At 43.3% G+C, this 24,059-nt stretch overlaps 1 protein-coding gene across 1 annotated transcript in view; it reads left to right on the top strand.

Annotated features, from left to right (window-relative positions):
• ST6GAL2 (ST6 beta-galactoside alpha-2,6-sialyltransferase 2) overlaps window positions 1-22,904 on the top strand; it is a 34,165-nt gene extending 11,261 nt beyond the window's left edge. The window contains 2 exon segments of the mRNA XM_021711633.1: window positions 421-595; window positions 21,467-22,904. Of these exon segments, the coding sequence (XP_021567308.1) occupies window positions 421-595; window positions 21,467-21,738 (447 nt within the window). The 3' untranslated portion in view covers window positions 21,739-22,904.
• Window positions 22,905-24,059: the final 1,155 nt, after the last annotated feature.

Genomic DNA, 24,059 nt, shown 5'->3' with positions numbered 1-24,059 from the left:
TATGTCCATGGGCCAAATCCAGCTATCACCTGTCTATGTAAATAAAATTGTATTAGAACACAGCACGCCCATTCGATATGTATTGTCTATGGTACTTCCATGCTACTGTGCCACTATTGAGTATTGTCAACAGCATCTCTATGGCCTGCAAAGCCCAAGGGGTTTACTGTCTGACCCTTTTCAGAAAAAAACCTGCTGACCCCTAGTCTAATCTACTTCCCTTCCTGCTGGAGCCAGCACCCTGGTCTCTCTTTGTTCTTGTGCCCTCATCTTACTTACAGCAGGCATAGTCATGGTCTTCCCCTGCCCTCCAGTCCCAGCTTAGCCCCTCTGCCTCAAATCCACGTGTGTAGGTGCTGCCTTGTGCCCTTTTGCTATCCAGTCCCCTCTACTTGATTGTGTTGACTTTTTTTCCCTTAGTGGTACAAGAAGCCAGATTACAACCTGTTCACTCCATATATTCAGCATCGTCAGAGAAACCCAACTCAGCCATTTTACATTCTTCATCCAAAATTTATATGGCAACTCTGGGACATTATCCAGGAGAACACGAAGGAGAAGATTCAGCCAAACCCACCGTCTTCTGGTTTCATTGGTAGGTGTATGTTCAAATCTGGAATGATTGGGCAGACAGGCATGGTGAGAATCCATTATCTGAAATGCTGGGGACCACCAGAAGTGTCTTGATTTGGGGTTTTTTGGGACTTTGGAATATTTGCAAACATGTGACTAGTCCAACGCCTCTAATCTGAAAATTAGACCTGCTTCAGCGAGCATTTCCTTTGAGTGTCATTTGGAGGCTCAGAAAGTTTGGGATTTTGAAGCATTTTGGAGTTCTGATATTTGGGTTTGGGATGTTCACCTGGTATTTAAGAGCAATTAACAGGTTCCTTGGAGGGAAGTCGATTGAGGAAAAAAGAATCACTCACATAACAAGCGACTCCAAACTTTAAGGTGTAAAGCAGGAACTGTTTTATGTTTCTCATGATTTGGTGGGTCAGGACCGGCCTGGCCAGAGGACTTTTACTGTTTCATTTGGCATCGATGGAGGTCATCTGTTTAACTGCTCCATGGGATGGCCCCGCTGGCACATCCAACCCTTGTGGGGATGGCTAGCAGCCTGGCTCAGCTGGGACTGTGGACTGTGTGCCTACAAGTCACTGGACTTCTTACATGGCAGAGCAGCCATCCTTGGGAGAATATTCCAAAAACCAGGAAGTAGAAGCAGCCCGTTTCTTACGGCTGGCACCTGGAGACTTGCACAGGGTCACGTGTGCTGTTTTGTTGGTGAGAACTATCACGGGGCTCCCCAGGTTTCAAGGGAGAAAACATAGACCCATACCTCTTGAGGGAGGAAAGGAAGACATGTCCAGGAATTGCAGCTTCTTTAACCCGCCACCCATTCCCATTCACATTGCCTATGCAATGCTAGGTTGGAGCCGAACCTGTGACATTGTATAGTGCATTGAGCTGCAAGATTAGAAGTAGGTAGGAGATTTGATGAGACTAGTTCCAGTGTCTGGTTCAACTCTCTCAACCGGAGAGTCTGCTCGCTCTCATCCAGAGATGGACTTTTTAGAACAAGATAATCCCGCTTGACTTATATGTTTCTCCGTCAGGCTTTGATCCACAAAGTTTGTGATTTTACCACATTTATTTATCTTTGTTTCAGCTTATCACCCCATTATTTATTTGATTTTACCTGAGCCGGGGAATATTGAGGAATATCCTAGATGCCCTTGGCCATACGAAAGGCTACAATCGAACCAAATATTGGTTTTGTCTGTAAAAAACTGCCATGTTCTCTACCTCGGTTTCAGTGAATTTGCAACCCTGCATCTTCCTTAAGCTGCATAGTGAGTCCCCATAAATAAAGGAGAAATTTGTGGAGTTAACACTGCTTTGGTTTTGGGTATGGGACACACAAGCGTCCTGAATTGAGGCTTGAAGATCTGAGAGTGGGTTTTTGCCCTTGTAATAATGTGAAATATTTCACATAGAATTCAAGAAAAAGATTACACTACGGCTACATATTATTTTCCTTAAGCACAGCTTGTTTTCTCCTTTTAAAGTCATTCCTTTGACGCTTTTTGTTTCCAAATCACTCTTCTGAGATCCTAAATTCTTTGTGTTTTTCTGTCGTTTCACTGGATCCTGTTGATTTAGGCAAGAAAGTATAATCTAGTTTGTCAGCAAAGGGTACACAGGACAGAGTAATGCCAGATGGCATGATAGGATGTAGTAGAAGTTTAATAGGGTATTTTTCATATCATCACCTTCTCATGAATTCATATGGCTGATACTTGATTACAGCAAGCATTTTAGAGCACAGTGAGGAGAGCCTGACAGACACACTTATTATCAACATGTAGTTTTAAAAATTCAAGTTAGATAGTCATAGCTGGAAAAGGTACTGTCCCATGTGTTTTCATTGAGAGAAATTATACCACACATGGCTAGCTTCCTTCCAAAGCCATTTCTGAAGATTTGGAGTTTTCAGAGCCTGATATTGTTTTAAGTGCTTTTTTTTACATAAAAAGGTGGGAGGGTTGGCGGGTGGGATGCAGTTTGATGTCATTGCAGGAGTATAAGTTGGACTTGTCTAAGTTTGAGTTTGAGGCCGGGCTCAGTGGCTCTGCCTGTAATCCCAGTGCTTTTGGAGGTCGAGGTGAGTGAATTGCCTGAGCCTGTGGGTTCGAGACCCGCCCGGGCAACTTGGCGAGACCTCATCTCTACAATAAATCAAAAATTAGCCTGGCGTGGTAGCGCGTACCTATAGTTCCAGCTACTTGGAAGGCTGAGGCAGAAGGATCACCGGAGCCCAGCAGGTCGAGGCTGCAGTGGCTGGGCGCGGCCACTGCACTTCAGTCTGGGTGACAGAGTAAGACTCCAACTCAAAAAAATAACAAAAAAAAAACCAAAATAAAATAAGTTTGAGTTTGAATTCTCCTCTGCTGCTTGCTAGCTTTATGACCTTGGGCAAGTTACGTAACTCCTGACACATGATACCCTCATATGAGAAATAAAAAAAAAAATGAGACAATCTCGCCAAGAATAAGGTAATTTGCACTGGCCAATTTGCAATCGTTACTACTTTCTAGCACTGTCTTACCCGATAGGACTACTAGAATTTCAATTAATTGGAATTAAATGACAGGGAAACTTCCATTTCTCATGCCCACCAGCTCCATTTCAGCCACATGTTCCTGATGGCAGCCATCGGACAGGGCAGAGAGGGAGCACTTCCATCGTCCCAGAAATTATGTAGGTTTCGCTGTTGACAAGAGAATGAAAGACAACAAGTTGACAAGGAGTCTTTAAGTTCCCACTGGGCAGGCCACGCTCTGCGGGTGGGGAGAGAAGAGGCAACAGAAAGACGTGGTCCAGCGTGGTTAAACTCACCTGCAGCTCTTGTAGCCTCCCACCGTTAAGCATGTGCGAGCCTTCACCAAGAACTGGCAGTGGATCCAGCCTGGGTGAGCTCTACTGGGCACAACCCCAGCACCCTCTGACCACTGCCGCTGCTACTGTTGTCCTTTTCCTTCCTCTTTGATCTTATCAGAAATAGGCTGACAGTCAGAGACTCTTTCATAATTTATCAGACATCCTTAAATAGCAGTAAAATGAAGTCACCCACCTCGCAATCCATCTGCCATGAGAATTTTAAAATCCAGTGAGTGTTTTTGTTGTTGCTGTTGTTATCAAAAACCGTGCTCCCAATGTCCCCTCCTTTTCTGAGGTCGTGTTGAAAGGGATTGACTTGTCCCCCATCATTTCCAAACTCTCCAACCTCTACGGCCAGTCCCTGGAAAAAGAACCCATCGACGAGCTGTTACGAGGGGTTAGGACATTTCGGCTTGTACCAATCGCATCTTGTGCCCCGGGCATGGAGTCAGCAGGGCAGTCATCATTAGAAGAGTGCCTTGACAGTGTCCCCAAACCTCTATTTTCCTAATCCGTGGGGTGAAGCAGTGTGAATTACCGTCTCCACTGGTGTGCTCCCCAGATATATGCACAGCTACACACACGGCTGGCTTTATATGGCCTTTTTCCCTCAGTCATTTTGGCTGAAACTTTCACTGATGTGTTCATCCATATGTGAAACGTAGTCTCTCATGTAATGACTTATATTTCTAAACCCACTGCATACGTTTTCCTTTAGGAATCTATGAGATACGGGGACTCTGAACTGTTTTGAACACAAAAGACATTCCTTTGCATGGAAATGTATTCACTGGCAGTTAGATTCTCAGGGAGACACTCCTTAACCCCTTAAATGCAGGGCTGTGGGTGCTATCGGAGGCCTTGTTGCTGGACGGAATTCATCATGTAGAAGGAAGGTGGTGAACAAGGAAGGGAAGAGTCATCTATCAAGGAGATAGAGCACCTCCAGTGCAGGCAAAGGGCTGGGCCCCAGGAGCATGGGTTGAAGAAGCCAAGCCAAAGTCCTGCCCGCTGCAGTTTTCAGTGTGAGGGCTGTTGGGAGAGACAGATGCAGATAAAATACGATTTCAAGCTTGATAAGCACAATGATGGAAAAGAACAAAGCATCAAGGGCTGAGCAGTGTCTGTGGTGCCCACTATTGTGTCCTTGTGTTATGGTCCGAGTAATGCTCAGCTGCTCCCCTTGATACTAAGAAATCATAGGGGCAGGGAACTGGTAGAAAGAAGTGTATTTCTGAGTTCGAACCCAGGGAGCAGAGCCAGACTCGAGGTCCTTCCAGAATGTTTCTGCTCACTCTCCAGGCCTTTACAGTTCACTTGTATAAGTCCAGAATCTCGTTAGTACCTGTGCATTAGTCACGTGACCAGCAGAGCACGGTATAGAACTTTGAGTTTTAGCCACATTCATCGATAGTGACATTTTTCGGTCCAGATTTCCTGGTGCCAGGTATCAGTGGTATCTCATAGCTTTCATCAGTAGGACCTGGCAGAGGCGTTAATCAAGCTTGCCATCCAGTAAAGGGACTATACAAAGCCTAAGACATCCTGCGTTACGCAAAAGTTATACAAATCACAGAACTTATGATTGCAAAAGTCATACAAATCACAAAATTTATGATTACATTGATACAAAAGACATACAAATCACAGAACTTATGACTACTCAGAAAAAGAGAATAAATGGGGATTTGATCTTTCAGTTGATTGGGCGGTTGTCTACAGGAAAGTCAAGGATCCCCTGAAGCTACTTACTGGTAATGCATAGAGGATAAGGGGAAGTTCACCTTTTATTTATTCACCTTTCTCAGGAATATTGCTCAGAAATGTATAGGAGTGCTTGCACCTTTGCTGTGCCCTTCTCTAGGGCTGTGACAATATGGACAGACATTAGCAGGTCTCTGTATCACTTGCTTTCAGTCTGACGCATAGCAGGTGCCAAAAACAATAATGATTTTTTTTAGCCGGGCTCTGTGGCTCAGCCTGTAATCCCAGTGCTTTGGGAGGCTGAGGTGAGTGGATTGCCTGAACCCGTGGGTTCGAGACCTGCCCAGGCAACTGGACAAGACCTCATCTCTGCAATAAATCAAAAAATTAGCCGGACATGGTATCGCACCCCTGTAGTTCTGGCTGCTTGGAAGGCTGAGGCGGAAGGATCGCCGGAACCCAGCAGGTCGAGGCTGCGGTGGCCGGGAGCAGCCACTGCACTCCAGTCTGGGTGACAGAGTGAGACTCCATCTCAAAAAAAAATTATTATTTGGTGAAATAATGAGTATTCTAGGTCAGTGGTTCTCAAAGTTTAGCATGCTTCAGAATCATGCAAAAACCTAGTGTACTAGTAATCAACTGCTGTGATGCAAAACTTGGATACTGAAAAGAACAGAAAAGGCTTTTACTTCACATAATTTCTGTGGACCAGTGACCTGGGAGCAGATTGACTGGGTGATTCTGGCTCATGATCTCTCATGAGGTTGTAGTTAAGCTGTCTAGAATAAGGCTGGATGATCCGCTTCCAAGATGGCCACTTGCATGGCTGTGGGGTTGAGGCCTCAGTTCCTCACCATGTGAGCCTCTTCAGACTGCTCCTGGGGCATCCTGACATGGCAGTTGGCTTCCCAAGAATAAGGGATCTGAGAAGAAGCAAGGAGGAAGCTTGCTTAAAGCAGATTCCTGAGCTCACTCCCAGAGTTTCTGAGTTGATGTACATGGTGAGAATTTGTATTTTTAACAAGTTGTCAAATGATGCTGAAACTGTGGGTCCTGGGACCACCACATTTTGAGACTCACTCTTTTATCTCTTTGAAGTCTTAAAGTTGGAGAAATTTAGAAATCTATTCCACCAGTTCTGTACTGATGGATGTACCAACAAGGTGATACTCACTTGGCTCAGTAGGAGGACACAAGATTCCTTAATAACTAAGTACTAATCATTTATTTATTAAAATGTTTAAACACAAGGGGAATTGTTATTTTTATTTGTGTTTAGTTAAGCCACTATAACATACTACTAAAAATATAGCTTATTTATGTCTTTGTCTTTTGAAATTTTGCAGCATGAAATCCTGTATTCCAGCATTATTAGATTTTTAACTACAGTAATTTCTTTTTGTTCTTTTGAAAACATAGCTATAAAATTGACTCCCATTGCTAATGAATTCATTTTCTGTTCTTAAAATGGATCATGAAATGATATACATAACAGCTTACTATAGATGTTCTTCTTAGAAGTGGATTTTTTTTTTATGTTTCTGTCAAGTTGGGACCCAAATTCTTGGATATACTGAGGAGCACAGTATGAGTTTGGAAACCAGAAAGCAAAGTCCCAACTCTCACTGATTTCAGGAAAGCCTTCTCTCAGTAACATTTGGGGAGAAGGTTCTGTGAAATGGAAGGAATGATTCTCCTCCTAAAATTTGTATGTTGAAATCCTATCCCACAAGGCGATGGTATTAGGAGATGGGACCATCGGGAGGTGATGAGGTCATGAAGGTAGAACAGCCCTCATGAATTGGATTAGTGCCCTTATAAAAGAGATCCCAGACAGTGCTTTCACTCCTGCCTCCACGTGAGGACACAGCAAAAAGATGCTCATCAATGAACCAGAAAGTGGGCCCTCATGAGATATTGGATCTGCTGGTACCTTGATACTGAACTTTCCAGACTCCAGAACTGTGGGACATAGATTTCTGTTGTGTATATGCAACCCAGTTTATGGTATAGTTCTAGCCATAAACTGTAGTGTGTGTGTATGTGTGTGTGTCTCTGTCTGTGTGTGTGCCTTTGTGTGTATGTGTCCTGTTGGGAAAAGAGAAGTCATAAGAAGAAGAGCCTAGGAGTGATTTCTGCCCAGTGTACCTGTCTGTGTGTTCCTTAGTTTGTGGGCCTGGAGATGTTGTGACACCAGAATTGTCATCAACCCCAGTGTCCCATAGGTAGGGCTGAGCTTTTTCTTTGGTTCTACGGAATCTAGGTATTATTTCCTACTGAGAAGTAAATCAGATTTTCTAGTGAAATCAGATTTGGGCAGAAACACCTGGTTTGCAAATAAATACATTCTTCTTGTTTTATCTGCAAATAATAGAGCTTCTTCTGCTGCTTAAAAAGAAAGAATAAGTTTTAGGATTTTAAGAACATCTTGACCTAGCTTTGAAGAAAGCAAGTTCTAAGAAATTATTTACTGACTAGGCATGGTGACTGAAGCCTGTAATACCAGCACTTTGGGAGGCCGAGGCAAGAGGATTGCCTGAGCCCAGGGCTTCCAGGCCAGCCAGGGCAGCTTGACAAGACCTTGTCTCTACAATAAATTTTTTTTAAAAATCAGCCAGGCATAGTAGCACGCACCTGTAGTTCCAGCTACTTGGAAGGCTGAGGTAGAAGGATCACCGGAGCCCAGCAGGTCGGGGCTGAGGTAGCTGTGAGTACGCACGCTGCACTTCAGCCTGGGCGACAGAATGAGAATAAAACTTAAAAAAAAGAGCTTATTTACCAAAAGTAATTTTATTGTCAGAAAAACATCTGATTTCACAAGTTTGCAATTCATATACATAATTTATCGAAGATAACACTGTATGTTTTCCTTATAACTGAATTATAAAGCATATATAAACAGTTATATTGACACAACATACATTTTAATATTAAATTAAACTATGATTTCATTACAAGCTACTTTAATAAGATTTTTATAAAAGTTTGAATACCTATAATGTATACTGAAGCTATAGTCCTCTCAAATTTCTAAATGACTATATTTAAATCGTGTTTTTTATATTTTTACATCAGACTTCTATTATTATTGAGCAATTCTGCCTAACAAAATATGCTGAAGAATCATTATTAAAGAGTTGAATATTTACTACAATTAAACATGAAAACTTAACTCAAAGTTGCATACTAATTATTGATCATTAATTTTCAAAACATTTAAAAAGAACTAGACAATTTTTTTTTTTTTTAACTTTTGGTAGCATGGTCATTACTTGGAAGTCAGTAAGATCCTGATTACTTTTTAAGGAATCCCCTTTTATTAACATATGTAAGGCAAAGGAGCTTCAGGTATGTTGTTGCAGGACAACAGAGAGACCGTGACACCGAGGCTGTCTTAGGAAGTTGCGTTTTATTGATGCCGATGTGACCCAGCGGGCTAATGCTCCAAGGCTGAGCAACCCGGAGAAAGAGGAGAGGGGCTTTATCTCTTAGTTCAGGTAAGGGAAGGGGGTCCGGTTGCATGACTATCCATTTTTCTTTGGAATTTGCAAAGTTGTATTTAGAATAACCAGATTTTCAAAGAACAAATTGTTTCCAGGATATACATGACAAGCAGGGGTTGTAAACCGACAACTTCACAAAGAGAGGATGGGGGGTAAGATGGTGAATCCATGACTATCTTGCACTTCCAGGAAAGCGGCTTGTGACTGTTTGGTTTTCTCAGTCCCATGTCTAGCAGGTTTAGAGCTTGCAGGTTGATTTTTGAAAAGGAATAATTTTAACTGTTTTTAGCCCCTCTCTTGCACAATGCCGTACATCCCCATGTAGATAAGAGTAAAAAGTTTTTACTAGACCTTAAAGTGTAGAATGACTCTCACTTCATCAGTTTTTCTTTGCAGCTTCTCTGAAGAATCTTCTAGAACTCTTTGCAGGCCTTACATACAAAGAAAGAAAACAACATTATAACTCAATATTTAAACTTAAAACACCAAATAACTGCACCTCACTTCCTGGTACAGCCATCCTGATTTTATTTTAGTGTGTGTTCTTCCAAACCCTGGCATTGAGCATCGTTGTAATGAATGAGACTCTCTCAGTGTGAGACACCACATCAGTAAGACTTTGTTTAGTGAATGAATGAATGAAGAAATGAACAAATAAATGGGGGATTGTAATTGCTGCTGTCTTATAGACTCTTACCTTTGATTTTACTGGTCACATGTAGAAGGAAGACCACTGTTCTTGCATATCACTTTATGTGTGCACTGTGCCTAAGACTTTGGATTCTGCAGAGACCAGAATCAGATATTGGTGCCACCACTCAACTAGCTGCATGACCTTGGGCAAGTTACTTAACATCTCTAAACCCCAGTTCTTTGATCTGTAAAATGCAGATGCTGATAGCACATTTAACATTGATTTATCTTGCCTGAGCCCGCGGGTTCGAGACCCACCTGGGCAGGCGAGACCTCATCTCTACAATAAAATCAAAAAGTTAGCCGGGCGTGGAAGCGCGTGCCTGTAATTCCGGCTACTCGGAAGGCTGAGGCGGAAGGGTCGTCGGAGCCCAGCAGGTCGAGGCTGCGGTGGCCGGGAGCGGCCACGGCACTCCAGTCTGGGCGACAGAGTGAGACTACAACTCAAAAAAAAAAAAAAATAAAGCACAATCACTAATACTTATTATTTACTATTATTGTGATGTGCCTCATCTAAAACTTATGCTAGGTCAAATAAGACTCTACTTCCAAGAAGAAAAGAACTGTTCTTTCATGAAGTTCTATAATAAGGTGAAAGTAGACTTTTGTTTTCTTGGATATTACAAAGGCCATATAATTATACACCACATAAGTGTATCATAATGGATGCCTTTCTGGAATTGGTGAGTACATGGGTAGATTCAGAGTGTTTGATGTCATCAAGCAATGATATTGATGAGTCATTACTATATTTATGTTCTAATACATACTATGGCATCGTCTATATGTGGCTACATAGGTTTTTCTTTCCTTTAAACTATTTCCTGAAGACAAATTCTCAGAAGTATGAGTGTGCCAGTGCAAAGGGTATGACATTTTGATGATTGTTGATAAGAGCTGATACATTACTTTCCCAAGGATTAGCTCATTGAGTTTCTAATCAGACTCCATATTTGTTCTCACCATTCAAGAAAGAGGTACACTAGTAGATATATTGGAGTTGTATTACATGTATCAACTCCTTCTCCAGAGAAGCAATAAAGATTTCGTACACCTATTATTGGACTGCACATGTATTTTTAAAATTAAAAGGCTGTAACATGGATTGGGGTAATTTAGTGGATCCACAAGGACTCGTTCTCTGGAACAAGCTTCTTCATCTCATTAGCTTCCTTACGCTCAGTCCATCGAGAGCTACTTGCTCATGTACAAGGAGCATTTCTCTCTTTCATCCTCAGTCGAATACTGGAGATTTTATCTAGTTATTCAGTGCAATGAAGTCATTTTTACTGTAGTGTAGCCTGACTGAAGATAAGGAATAATTTACTTGCAATCCCGCACTTGCATTTTGCCCTCATAATAACATATTTTTATAGATGGTGAGTGGTCTCAACTGGGATCATAAAGCATGGCTGGACTGGTTTGCCACCTACATGCTGCAGGGCATGCAGGCTCTCCTGGAGGTACCAGCCTCGCCACCTGGGGCTCAGAGCATGAGTACTGACCAGTACATAGGCCTTGTACTCAGGGGTCCTGTCCAACACACACACAGATGTGGAACTCGTTTATAATGTACAGTTGCTATTTTTATTGCAGAAACCACCACTTCCACCCTCCCTTTTTTAAAGTCAACCATTACTGATATTATAACTAATATTTCGGAAATTCACAGATGTAAACAATATAATTCAGCTATTTAATATGTGCATAAGAATAATATGCCTAAAAACAAGTCATAACTTTCTTTTTTTGCATTTTATATTGCATTTGGGGATCCAATTTTCCAATGTATCATCCAAACTCAGAATAGTAAGGCAAAATAATAAGCCACTTAACATCTATATTTGTGATTGTATAGCACGTTTCACAATTTTGTTGATTAGGAACTTTTTGCATTCTCCTGTAAATAATGGATCCTGAATGTGTGTTACCAAGCCAAGCCTGGAGAGTGTTGCTGGTTCGGTGGGTTGGCAAGCCTAGCTCCCCGGGGTGTCTCAGCTTCGGAGTCTCGCATAAATGAGCTAAAACAGAGATCTTCAAGTATCATTCTTGCATGATATTATTTTGTTTAATGTGGTAGAGTCTTCTTAAATTACATCAAGTTCAAATTTCTAAACCATCTTTTAATTACAAATATTTTCTGCAAATGCCATTTTATTTTATTATTTTTATTTTTTTATTTTTAAAGTGGGAAATCAGGATTTATTGAGGGCAGAAAAGCTCCCACAGTGGGAGGGGACCCGAAGGGGTTGCCCTGGGAATGCCATTCTGAAAGTCACTTTTTCTCTTTAAGAAATCTTAAGTGTGGCTCGCCTGGTTTTCCATGTCCCGCCTTAATTTAAGAAGAAGCCGCAAAACAGCTGCTGGGTTTTCATTAACCTGGCCTCTTTCATACACTTAGTCTTTTGACCTCACCCCACAGACAGAAGAACGTTTTTGCAGTGTTTTGTTATTGATTCTCAGAAATTCCTAGTTTACCTCACATAGGAATTACGTTCAAGTGTTTATTAAAATTGATTTAAGCTGACATTTTTCCCGTTACTTGTGTTATGTTCTGTTTTTTATCCATAGCTCATTTTTGCTTTAATGAAAGAGTATTTTCGTCAAGGAGAACATTCTGTTCTTTTTAATTATTTTGAATGTTATTTTAAATATTCTGCCAGTTAAAAAGCAGGATAGTTTTGCTAAATGATAAATGATTAAATGCTAGACACTGATATATCAACTATATCTACACATGCCAAGTAAAGCTTTATAACGGAAACTTCATTTCTTTAGCATTTGTGATAATCCAAACACTGGTTAAAGTTTGCTTTTTATTCAAGTTTTGGTGCAAATTAATATGTGTCCATTCTGCTCACTGTACTTAATCATATAACATGGCATTCTATCAAGACCAGTAGAAATGCTTTTTAATTAGTTTGATAATTATTTTGCAAAATACAGTATTTTAAAACATGCAATTTGGCAACGAATGCTCCTTGAATCATAATTGCCTTGCAAATATCAACTTTTTTTCAAATTGATCCCTCATAATAGACTTATTTGTACAAAGCTGGCTATGTAAGAAATTTAACATTAATTGAATTTTGTTTAAAGATTTAAAACAGCTGGCCACATGCCCATTTGGTTGGCTTGGAAAAATATACTAAAAAGCGTCCAAATATTCATCTGCCTAACAAAAAGTCCAGCTTCATGTTGAAAGCAGTAAAACTTTTACTAGTGATGAAAGTAGCTAATTTTTGTTAATGATAAACAAAATTACTTAACATAAAACTTCCTTAAGTGATTTGCAAAAGTTGTCCTTTACTAAATTGCATAGCATTAGATGATTTGTATTCTTCTTGCATTTTAGGTAATCCTAAGCAGACATAAGAGAGGAAATGAAAAAAAAAAAAATCAATAACATTTTTAGCATGACCAGATGTGAATTTCCTATGTCAGTCTAGCATGGTGAAATGATTAAGAAGTGATATGATACTTTGAATTTATGTAAATATGGTACCTGTGCAGAAAAGGCTTTATGTGGCAAACTTGATTGCTTATCCTTAGAAAGTCCTACTTGAAAGCTTGGCCTCTCGCTGGTGTCTGGGAACTTGAAGTTTGGGGATGTTGCCACCCGTCGAACTAATAAGAGTGGTTCTCTGTACCTGTCCTGTTTATGCAAGACATTTGGTTTATGCTGAACACTTCATTTCCTTCTTGGAGTCTGGAATTTTAGTACATTCCAGGCAGAGACGGCCTTACATGGCCAGTTCCCAACAAAAGCCTTGACCACCAAGCCTCTAACAAGCTTCCCTGATTGACAGCATTTCACATATGTTGTTTTCTCAGTTGTTTCTGATTGCTATAGCAAATGCCAAAGACTGGGGTAGCTTAAACAACCAAGTGTATCTCTCACAGTTCCAGAGGCTGGGAAGTTGGAAGACAGCGGCTGGTCCATTGGCTTCCTGGTACAGCCTTTCTTTCTGGTCCACACATGCTGAGTTTTTGCTGTGTCCGCACTTGGTGTCATCATAAAGAGAGATCATCGCAGCCGCGCTCGGTGGCTCAGCCTGTAATCCCACGCTTTGGGAGGCTGAGGTGAGTGATTGCCTGAGCCCGCGGGTTCGAGACCCACCTGGGCAACTTGGCGAGACCTCATCTCTACAATAAATCAAAGAAATGAGCCGGGTGTTGTAGCGTGCGCCTGTAGTTCCAGCTACTTGGAAGGCTGAGGCGGAAGGATCGCTGGAGCCCAGCAGGTCGAGGCTGCAGTGACCCGGAGCGGCCATTGCACTCCAGTCTGGGCGACAGAGTGAGACTCCAACTCAAAAAAAAAAAAGAGAGAGATCATCGCTACAGTATCTCTTCTTGTAAAGGCACTAATCCCATCCATGTGGGCTTCTCTCTTACGATCTAGTCACCTCCCGAAAGCCTCACCTCCAGAACCATCACGTTGAGGACTAGGGTCTCAACATGTGAATGTGGGTGGGAGCGGCACATTCAGTCCCTAGCAGTTGTTACTCTATTGCTGGAGAAATTAAGTTTCTGTGCAACTCCCCTGGGGGAGGACTCTCAAAGTTTGCACACGCTTTCCCCTGGGCTTTTCCCATGCACGTTCCCCGTGCTGGCTTTGTTTTGTGTCCTTTAGCCATAATAAACTGTAGTCATAAATACAACTCTATGCTGGATTGTGGAAGGTCTTCCTGTAGAATCATTGAACCTAGGGCTATGTTGGAACCTCCTGACACGCTACCATATTGGTGATTATTCAGAGAATATATGCGAGCCCTGTGCTGTTGGCATTTATGTCATTTGTGGACGACAATTGCAGAAGAGATCTGATGGCAATATACAAATATTATTCTCAATATAACATGTAGGAGACTTTCTTCAAATCATTCTAGAAATGGTCATGGGCTTGCTGTCTTTTTTTTTTTTTTTTTGAGTTGGTGTCTCACTCCATCGCCCAGACTAGAGTACAGTGGCACGCTCACAGCCACCTCAGCATCAACCTGCTGGGCTCTGGCAATCCTTCTGCCTCAGCCTTCCAAGTAACCAGAACTATAGGTGCATGCTGCCACACCTGGCTAATTTTTGCTTTATTATACAGACGAGGTCTCTCCAAGTTCCCTGGGCTGGTCTCGAACCCATGGGCTCGGGCAGTCCACTCGCCACGGCCTCTCAAAGTGCCGGGATGACAGCCTGGCCTTGCTGCCTATTTTTAAATGGAAAGGTGAAGGTGAATTCTTGCATTTGGGTTTTTTCTTTTTTCTTTTTTTTTTTTTTGAGTTGGAGTCTCACTCTGTCGCCCAGACTTGAGTGCAGTGGCCACTCTTGGCCCCCTGCAGCCTCGACCTGATGAGCTGCGGCGATCCTTCCGCCTCAGCCTTCCAAGTAGCCGGAATTACAGGCGTGTGCTACCACACCCGGCTAATTTTTCAATTTATTGCAGAGATGAGGTCTCGCCAAGTTGCCCAGGTGGGTCTCGAACCCGCGCGGGCTCAGGCAATCTATTCACCTCGGCCTCCCAAAGGTGCGGGATTACAGGCTGAGCCACTGAGCCCAGCTTGCATTTGGTTTAATGTGGGATTTTTTGCTTGTTTGTTTTAAGAAAGTCTCAGTCCCTAATGATTACAGCACTGTGGCCATCTTGGTAAATGCTGGATTTAACTAGAGGCCTCCAGCAGTACTTAAAGGCTCTCTTCTTCCCCCGTCTTGTCCCAACCCTGCTAGCCTACGGTGTCTACTCTCCACACACCCTGTTCCCTAAAACAGCAGTCCCCAACCTTTTTTGCCATCAGGGATGAGGATTTTTTGTTGGTTTGTTTCGTATTGCTTTGTGTTTTTTGAGTCAGAGTCTCACTCTGTCACCCGGGCTGGAGGGCAGTGGCACGCTCACAGCCACCGCAGCCTCAGCCTGCCAGGCTCAGACGGTCCTTCCACCTCAGCCTTCCAAGTAGCTGGAACTACATGGGCCACCGTGCCTGGCTAATTTTTCTTGATTTATTGTAGAGATGAGGTCTCACCGAGGTACCCAGGCTGGGCCTTGAACCCGTGGGCTTGAGCACTCCTCGCACCTCAGTCTCTCAAAGTACTGGGAGTATAGGCCTGAGCCACCGTGCCCCGTGACTAGTTTTGTTGAAGACAATTTTTCCATGGCCAGGGGAAGGGGATGATTTTGGGATGATTCAAGCGCCTTACATTTATTGTGCACTTTATTTCTAGATCCTTTGTATGCACCGTTCACAATAGGGTTTGCACTCCTATGAGAATCTAATGCTGCTGCTGATCTAACAGGAGGCAGAGTTCAGGTGGCAAAGCAAGCGATGGGGAGCAGCTGTAAATACAGATGAAGCTTTGGTCACTCACCTCCTGCTGTGTGGCCCAGTTCCCAACAGGCCATGGACCAGTACCAGTCCGTGGCCTAGGAGTTGGAAACCCCTGCCCTAACACACATACTCTGGTCTGCATAAGAGCTACTGTGTGCCACAAAACACTGACATCTACATCTGTCTTTTTGTAAAATAAGAGGAAATCTGTTCTTCAGGTTTTTGTGCACTGCTAAGCGCTGTTTACAATTCTCAGGAAAACTGACAGGTAGACTTGACCATATTAAATAATTATGCTTTTCAGTATTTTGTGACAGAATCTGAGTCTAAACTCACACTTATGTATAACAGCCTTAAGAAAATTAAAATGCAAGCCAGGCTCGGTGGCTCAGTCTATAATCCTGCACTTTGGGAGGCTGAGGTGAGTGGATTGCCTGAGCCTGTAAACCCAGTGAATTGTAAATTAATTTTTTTTTAATTTTTTTTCCTCCCTTGAAGGTGCTTTCATACCAATTCTGATGTCAGGACTCTAGCTGGTTGCCACTGAAACGTTTAGGGCAGATTCTACTGTTACGTACATTTTATTTCTTATTTTATTTTATATTTTTGAGTTGGAGTCTCACTCTGTCTCCCAGGTTGGAGTGCAGTGGCACACTCACGGCTACCCCAGCGTTGACCTGCTGGGGTCCGGCAATCCTTCCTCCTCAGCCTTTCAAGTAGCTGGAACTACAGGCGCGTGCTATCACACCCAGCTACGTTATGTACTGCCGGGGACCAGCTCCAGCCGGGTTCAGGGAACCCCAAAGGTGGAGACGGTGTCGGTGATTGGGGGGAAGAAGAGAGAAAGAGAGAGAGAGAAAGAAAGAGACTGAACTCCGGTCTAGTGCAGAAGCGATGTGTATGTGTTATTGGGAATTACAAAGGGTCTTTTATCAATGATTGCCTTTACATCCTTTTCATATGATAATCTTAAAATCCCATAACAAAGGATAACCTAATCTGTGACTGACATATTCTATAAACCTTTTTCATCCTAAACTGATTGATTTATGCCAAGTTAAACAATTCTGTAGAAGCTTAAGTATTTACTTTACAAACAAAAGTGGCCCATCCCAGAATGTTTGGAATGTGGCCCGGCCCAAAGTTCACAGTGGGCTACCTGCAAGTAAACCAGCCGCATTCTTTCAACAAAATGGCTGTCTTCTAAAACTATATTCTACAATTTGCACCTTCAATAAATCCTAAGATCATGACCCAGAAGCCTGTGACCAATACTAAGGCTATTCGATGTGACACAAGTTTGAGTTATAAGTTTTGTGGAAGCCAAAACTGCAGTTTGTGGAAGAATGGGAGCAATGAGCTTCTAAAGTTAGCTTGTGTTCGTCCCGGTCTCAGGGTTTTTATGTTTTGAGCTCACAGGAGCTTAATCTGGTTAGTGCTGAGTAGAAAGGGGGAGGAAATGGGGTTAATAACTCCCGAACGTGGTCTCGGGGTCAACGGCCCTTCCTGATCCCTAACGCTTGGTGGGCCTCCATGGCCGGCTCCCAACGACGCACATTTTAGAATGCTCTAGGCCATGGTTCACACACCGTTACAGGAAGCTACAAGTTCCTGCAAGACTGCAAAAGGACATGGGGGAACTATGGTTACTAAATCTCTACCTGATCATCAAAAATCAGGAAGAGCTGTGCAGGTAATGTGGGATGAACACCCAGTCTTTCTTAGCATCTATTGGTTTTCACTGTGGACTGTCACGAACTAACTGACCAATTCTATTTCTGAAGCTCTAGACATTATTTTAAAAGACTTATATAATAAAATACTAAGATCATATCTATTTACATATATGGAAAGCATAGCTTTTTGCCTAGTCATGTGACAAAAATCTGTATTGTATATTTAGCAGATATGTGATTTAAGATATAACAGTTAACTAGCAGCAAGGGTAACATCTTTGGAAAACTTTCTAGAAAAAATAATCAGATTCAAGCATCTGTAGCTCTTTGCGACTGAGAAGATAGCAAGGATGTGTAGTGAAACTACCCAAGACTCTTCTTACTTGGGTCTGGGTAGCAGTTCAACGCTAGAATAGTTGTCAACATGAGGTAGGGTCCCTTCTGAAAATGCAGGAGTAAGAAAAGGAAAAATAAGTTGCTTCCTGCTTCTTTGTGCTTCTCTTTTGGCAGGCTTTTCACTTGGGCGGGCCACATGTTCAAACTTTTGGCAGAATCCAATCAGAATAATGATCTTGGAAGACAATCAGTAAACAGGACATGCACATGGCATAATTATGTAAAATCAATCTGTGTGTGACATGTAATGCTAACAGCAGCCTTGAGCTACAAAATATCCAATCAAATGAATAATGCCAAACTGTAACCTTATGAGGGAGACAAAGAGGTTACAATGTAAAGAAATAGTATATAAGACAACGCCTCCCTGTGTTTGGGGCTCAGCCTTTGGATGTGAATATACTGAGCCAGTGCTGGCATGAATAAACGCTGCTTCCTGGCAAGATGCCTCGGTATCCTCTCTTTCTTGCTACAAACATGCAGAATATCGCTTCCACCGAGACACCTTGGAGATCCCTCACAGCAGTTTCCAAAAAACGTGTGTGTTAGCCTAGCCTGGTCAGCAGACCAGCACAGATCTAGGAAGGTTTGTTATTGGTCTACAACAAGTATAGACATTGAAAATATTCAGACACTTTTCTAGAAATTTCATATGCCCATGGCATCCAAATAGGTGATCCTTTTTCTAGAAATTCTTCGTTATTGTACTTTACAAAAGTATTGATCTGTGAAAGATTGGAATTTTTATCAAATGGCCTTTCACTACAGACAGTTTAGGAATGCTTGTTAAAAATCCAGAGGCCTGGACCTGTCACCAGTGGAACCTAGATCTCTTCTTTTTTTAATATATATTTCTTTATTTTAAAATTGTGGGGTACAGTTAAGGGTTAGGTATACAAATATTCATTGTGCAGGTACCCTTGTTGATGAGGTGTGTCCCCCTTTCCCCGGACATATATTGACTACCGTTAATCCCACCTCCCTTCCCCTCCCTACTCCCCCCATAGTTTCCCTCCACTGTCAATCCTTTTCTTATAGTATTACGGTAGTTGTTCAAGGTCCACTTTTGAGTGAAAACATGTGATACTCAGATCTTTGTTTCTGTGAGAGATCACTCAGTATTATAAACTCTAATTCCATCTAGGTTGCTGCGAAACTCATGATTTTGTTGTTTTTTATGGCTGTGTAATATTCCATTGTGTATATGTGCCACATTTTTTTAATCCAGTCCTCTTTTGATGAACAGTATGGTTGGTTCCAGGTTCTTGCTATTGTGAACAAGGCTGCGATAAACATACATGTGCAGGTATCTTTTTTTATAGAATGATTTGAGTTCTTCCAGGTTTATTTCCAGTAGCGGGATTGCAAGGTCATATAGAAGGTCGATTTTTAGAGCTTTTAGGAATCGCCACACTGATTTCCACAGAGGCTGCACTAGTTTACATCCCCACCAACAGTGTAGAAGTCTTCCCTTTTCGCCACATCCTCTCCAGCATCTGTTATTTTCTGAGTTATTGATGATGGCCATTCTGACTGGAGTTAGGTGCTATCTCAGTGTAGTTTTAATCTGCATCTCCTTGATGACTAGTGAGGTTGAACATTTCTTCATGTGTCTGTTGGCCGCTCGGATGTCTTCTTTTGAGAAGTGTCTGGAACCTAAATTTCTAGCAATGAGGACAATCCCAGGAATCTTTATTTGAACAAGTTGCTTGGGACAATCGCCCCCCCCCATGCTATATTTTGAGAACTGCTGCTTTAGGAGAGGGCCAACTACATGACAGACAATTCTCTGGGCATAAGATTGGGTTTTGCAAGCCATTCAGGGTAAGAACCAGAGTTGTAAAGGTTGGGGCTCATACACGATTGACTCCAGTCCCTACAGATGCCGTGGTGTTATTGGCTTTTAGAAATGCTCTGGTAGTGGAGATCTATGATTTCTAGGTGTAGTTCCTGGAATAGGTCATAAGATGTCTTTGTGCAAAAGACCACTTCCCTGCCACATGCGGAAAAAAATGTTGTAATACCTAGACTGGTCAGTGATGTCCACGAAGTGAAGGGTGCACCCTTTCAGATAGTCCCCTGAGCACAGCCAGCACTGCATACGCCGCACCCGGGTGTGGCAGAGTCCCCCAGTGCTGGGCAGTATGCAGGAACTCGGTCCACAGCCCCTGGTTCCAAAGCATGAACCGCCACAGACACAGGCCCCGGGAAAGCTTCACCTCCAGAGAACATACACACCAGAGACTTTGTTTAGGCTTCAAGTGACTAAGTAAAAGAATTTAATTCTCTGGATAGGTGGCTTTCTCATTCACCCTGTTCATTCTTTGTAGACGCTTCTATCCAGGAGAGAAAAAAATGTCCATAGAGCGGCCACTGCTAATCAAAATGGAGATTTCTGCATGGCCTGCATTGCACGTGTCCATGCTGGTGCCCATACCTGGCACTTCCAAGGAGGTGCAGCTTCCTTGTTCTAAATCGGCCACACCTGAATCATAGGCCGGCCCAAGGGAGGGGCAGACGCTGGGCAGTCAGTCAGCCAAGGAAGAGGGGGGGGAAACGGAGAGACCTGGGAGGAAAACGAGAGGGACTGGCTGGTGATTTGAAGTTTTGACCATCACTTGTGAAAACAACTTGGCTTCATAGAGCTTGAACTGCATGACCTTCTCTTTGTTTGAAGCATGTCTCATTCTCAGCCACAAGACCGCCTCATGGCTCTGACATTCTAAACAGGATGCCATCGCTGTCTCTGGTTCTTTCCCGTTTCCTTCTCCCCCTTGTCCTCTAGGTAGCCCCTTGAGTGTCAGGCTCCACCTCCTCCGGCCAGTCCTTATGAATCTCCCAGGCACACACACACACAAAGCCTTCTTTCTCCTCTGCCTGTGTTTCTTACACAGGACTTCTCTGGTTTGGGACTTTTGTGATGCAAACAAGATTGATTCTTTAGGGAATAGTAGCAGTTCCGTTGTGCGGTTTTCATTTTACAACTTTTCAAGCAACTGTTTCACAGTCCACTTGCCATCATGCAGCTATCTTACAATCCAGTTTTTACAGCATTTGTTGATTTGGAACATAACCGTTCTACCATCGCAAACCAGATGGGACATGTGTGCAGAGCGGATCCATGATCGTCTCATTTGTAGGTTGCAGATCATTCACTAGACTGATCCCCTTAAGTTCAGTGACTTTGTTGTTTTGTTTTCTTTTCTTTTCTTTTCTTTTTTTAACCGCAGCCTCGACCTGCTGGGCTCCGGCGATCCTTCTGCCTCAGCCTTCCAAGGAGCTGGAACTACAGGTGCACACTACCACACCCGGCTCTTTTTTTTTTTTTTTTGATTTATTGTAGAGATGAGGTTTCCCCAAGTTGCCCGGGCGGGTCTCGAACCCGCGGGCCAGGCAATGCACTCACCTCGGCCTCCCAAAGCGCTGGGATTGCAGGCTAAGCCATCGAGCCTGGCCTGTTTTGTTCTCATCTCTTATCCCCGGGCCTGTGACAATCAACTGAAAGAGTGAATAGATGCGGTGTCACGCCTTCACGGTCCCCACACCCCACGGACCCACAGACCGACGGCGAGCACTTCATGGCCGTGACAACGGTCACCATGTAAAGAGAACAAGAAAGCGAGTGCAAATAAATCCTCCTCACCAAGCCTTTCCCAATGCCACCTCTCTGGACAAAGGACCCCCCCCATCTGGAATTATTCATGGGGTTCTAATTTTCTTTTTTTTTCCATGTCAGGAATCCTCATCATGATGTCTATGTGCAGAGAGGTGCACGTGTACGAATACATCCCGTCGGTGCGGCAGACGGAGCTCTGCCACTACCACGAGCTGTACTACGACGCAGCCTGCACCCTGGGCGCGTACCACCCACTGCTCTACGAGAAGCTTCTGGTGCAGCGTCTGAACACGGGCACGCAGGCAGATCTGCACCGCAAGGGCAAGGTGGTCCTGCCGGGCTTCCAGGCTGTGCACTGCCCTGCGCCCAACCCAGCCCTTCCACCCTCTTAAAGAAAAGCCTCTTAGGAGTCCATGTGCAATAAGGTACTACTGTCGTCCTCGGAGTCACAAAAAGATACTTGAAGATAGATTTTAGGCCATGTAGTTTTGAGTCTTTAAACTGTAATTTAGTGGTGGTCACGAGAATTCTTCTCTTTCTAAGCCATTGAGTATTTATGCTTTGAATACAGAAGTGGAATTTTAAAAGATAAATAATGCTCAAGAAAGATGAAAAAAAAAGAATAGCTAGAAAGAAAATAAAGGTAGAACCGTGGGTGTGATACCTCCAAAACTGTTGGCCTTTTCCTATGCCATAAGGTTCCCACCATCAGGCTTGGTTTCAATCACGGGGTTTGGTGATTTCTCCTGATCATATGAAATGGTTTCTATCTAGAAACACCCAAATCGAGGGACAGTACCTACAGCAATTAGTATTTCACTTATATAGGCACCCATCATTAATTGTCCTAGATGTTATGGCTAGCATTTGAATGATCACTCAGATGTGTTCATTTTAACAATAAACATCGCAGCACATCCTACAAGGGTCATTGCACTCCACATCTCTGCCCTCCCATTGCCCACTGAATACTCTGTTCTCTGTGCAGCAAGACATATATCTAAAACCACAAAACACCCATCTTGAGGGGTCCAAGGAAAAGCCAAAGTCTTACAGCACCGCAGAGGAGGCACTTTGTTTCCCTGCAGTATCTCGTGGCTTGACCAGGAATGCTAGGATCACACAGGGCAGAGTATCACTGGCAAGGAATCCAGAGCCACGGGCTAGAGGGTGGCCCTGGACGCTCCCCAGTTCTGGCTCTTCTGTCTTGTGCCTCCTCTCCTGCAGGACCACCCCACGGCTCTTCATAGCTAGTGACATATGTGGCCATGGGTACAGCTCTGCAGGGGGGAAAGTGGAAGATACTTTACTACTGCCAACCAAGAAGGAAGGACCTAAGAGCCATCACCCTGTGTGCTCCTGGAGGTACACACCTGTCCCTTTTCTATGGATTTTTTCGTAGGTTTTTATCAGCTGTTGGGAACATGACAGCGATGTGCTCTGAATTTTTGCTAACTCTGCCTTCAGATAAACACTTGGGAATTTGATCCTTGTTTTCACAGATATGTTTTATGTCAGCAGCATGACAAAGCCATATAATTAAAAGACATTGTGTGAACGTGTGGCTCTTTAACAACAAGGACATGATGTGAGTGCTTCAGAGGGCAAGACAACTGTGGGGGAATTTTCATGCCAGCATGTTAGTTACATTCAGAGTTTCCTGTTTTGTTTTTTGGGTATTTTTTTGAGTTCGAGTCTCACTCCATCGCCCAGGCTGGAGTGCAGTGGCACGCTCACGGCCTCCGTAGCCTTGACCTGCTGGGCTTCAATGATCCTTCTGCCTCAGCCTTCCAAGTAGCCGGAACTACAGGTGCGTTCTACCACACCCGGCTAATTTTTGATTTATTGTAGAGCTGAGGTCTCGCCAAGTTGTCCAGGCTGGTCTCGAACTCACGAGCTCGGCAATCCACTCACCTCGGTCTTCCAAAGTGCTGGGATGACAGGCTGAGCCACCAAGCCAGGCCCTGAGTTTCTTGTTTTTAATCTCAACTTCTGTCACTCATAAATTTAATTTTTTCCCTGGGAACATAGTGAAACAGAGCATTTTGGAATACCTTAATTAAATATGCGATTTCAATATATAACCAAAACGTATCTCAGTGGTACAGTTAAAACTTTCTGACAATGACAGTAGCAGCTTAATTAAATACATTCTCCTTTGCAAAGTGTGTGAATGTCAGCAGAGTTTTGTGGAAAAGTTTTGTTTTAGGATTGGTTTTCTCCAGAGTGCTCTCAGGACTACTTTCTTGAGTAAGAATGGTGAACAGAGACTGACAGCTTCTGTTTGGTGATGCCACTCGGCAGACATCAGATTGGATAACAGACATCTCTCCTGTGGCTTAGTATAATAGTAAAGTAAAAGTAATTGGGAAGTTTTAATCCTGTCCATTTCCAATGAAAGCCCATTTCGGGCATTTTGTTACTAAGTCTATAAGAAGGGAAGGATCAGCCGGGCTCGGTGGCTCAGCCTGTCATCCCGCGCCTTTGGGAGGCTGAGGTGAGTGGATTGCCTGAGTCCGCGGGTTTGAGACCCGCCTGGGCAGCGAGACCTCATCTCTACAATAAATAAATTTTAAAAAAATCAGCCGGGCGTGGTAGCGCATGCCTGTCTTTCCGGCTACTCGGAAGGCTGAGGCGGAAGGATCGCCGGAGCCCGGCAGGGCGAGGCTGCGGTGGCCGGGAGCGGCCACTGCACTCCAGTCTGGGCGACAGA

This window comes from Carlito syrichta, unplaced genomic scaffold (genome assembly GCF_000164805.1).
Source record: "Carlito syrichta isolate Samal-C Ts95f unplaced genomic scaffold, Tarsius_syrichta-2.0.1 Scaffold302425, whole genome shotgun sequence".
Classification (NCBI taxonomy): domain Eukaryota; kingdom Metazoa; phylum Chordata; class Mammalia; order Primates; family Tarsiidae; genus Carlito; species Carlito syrichta.
Note: the sequence above shows the minus strand (reverse complement) of the source record. Positions and strands in the feature narration are given on the sequence as shown.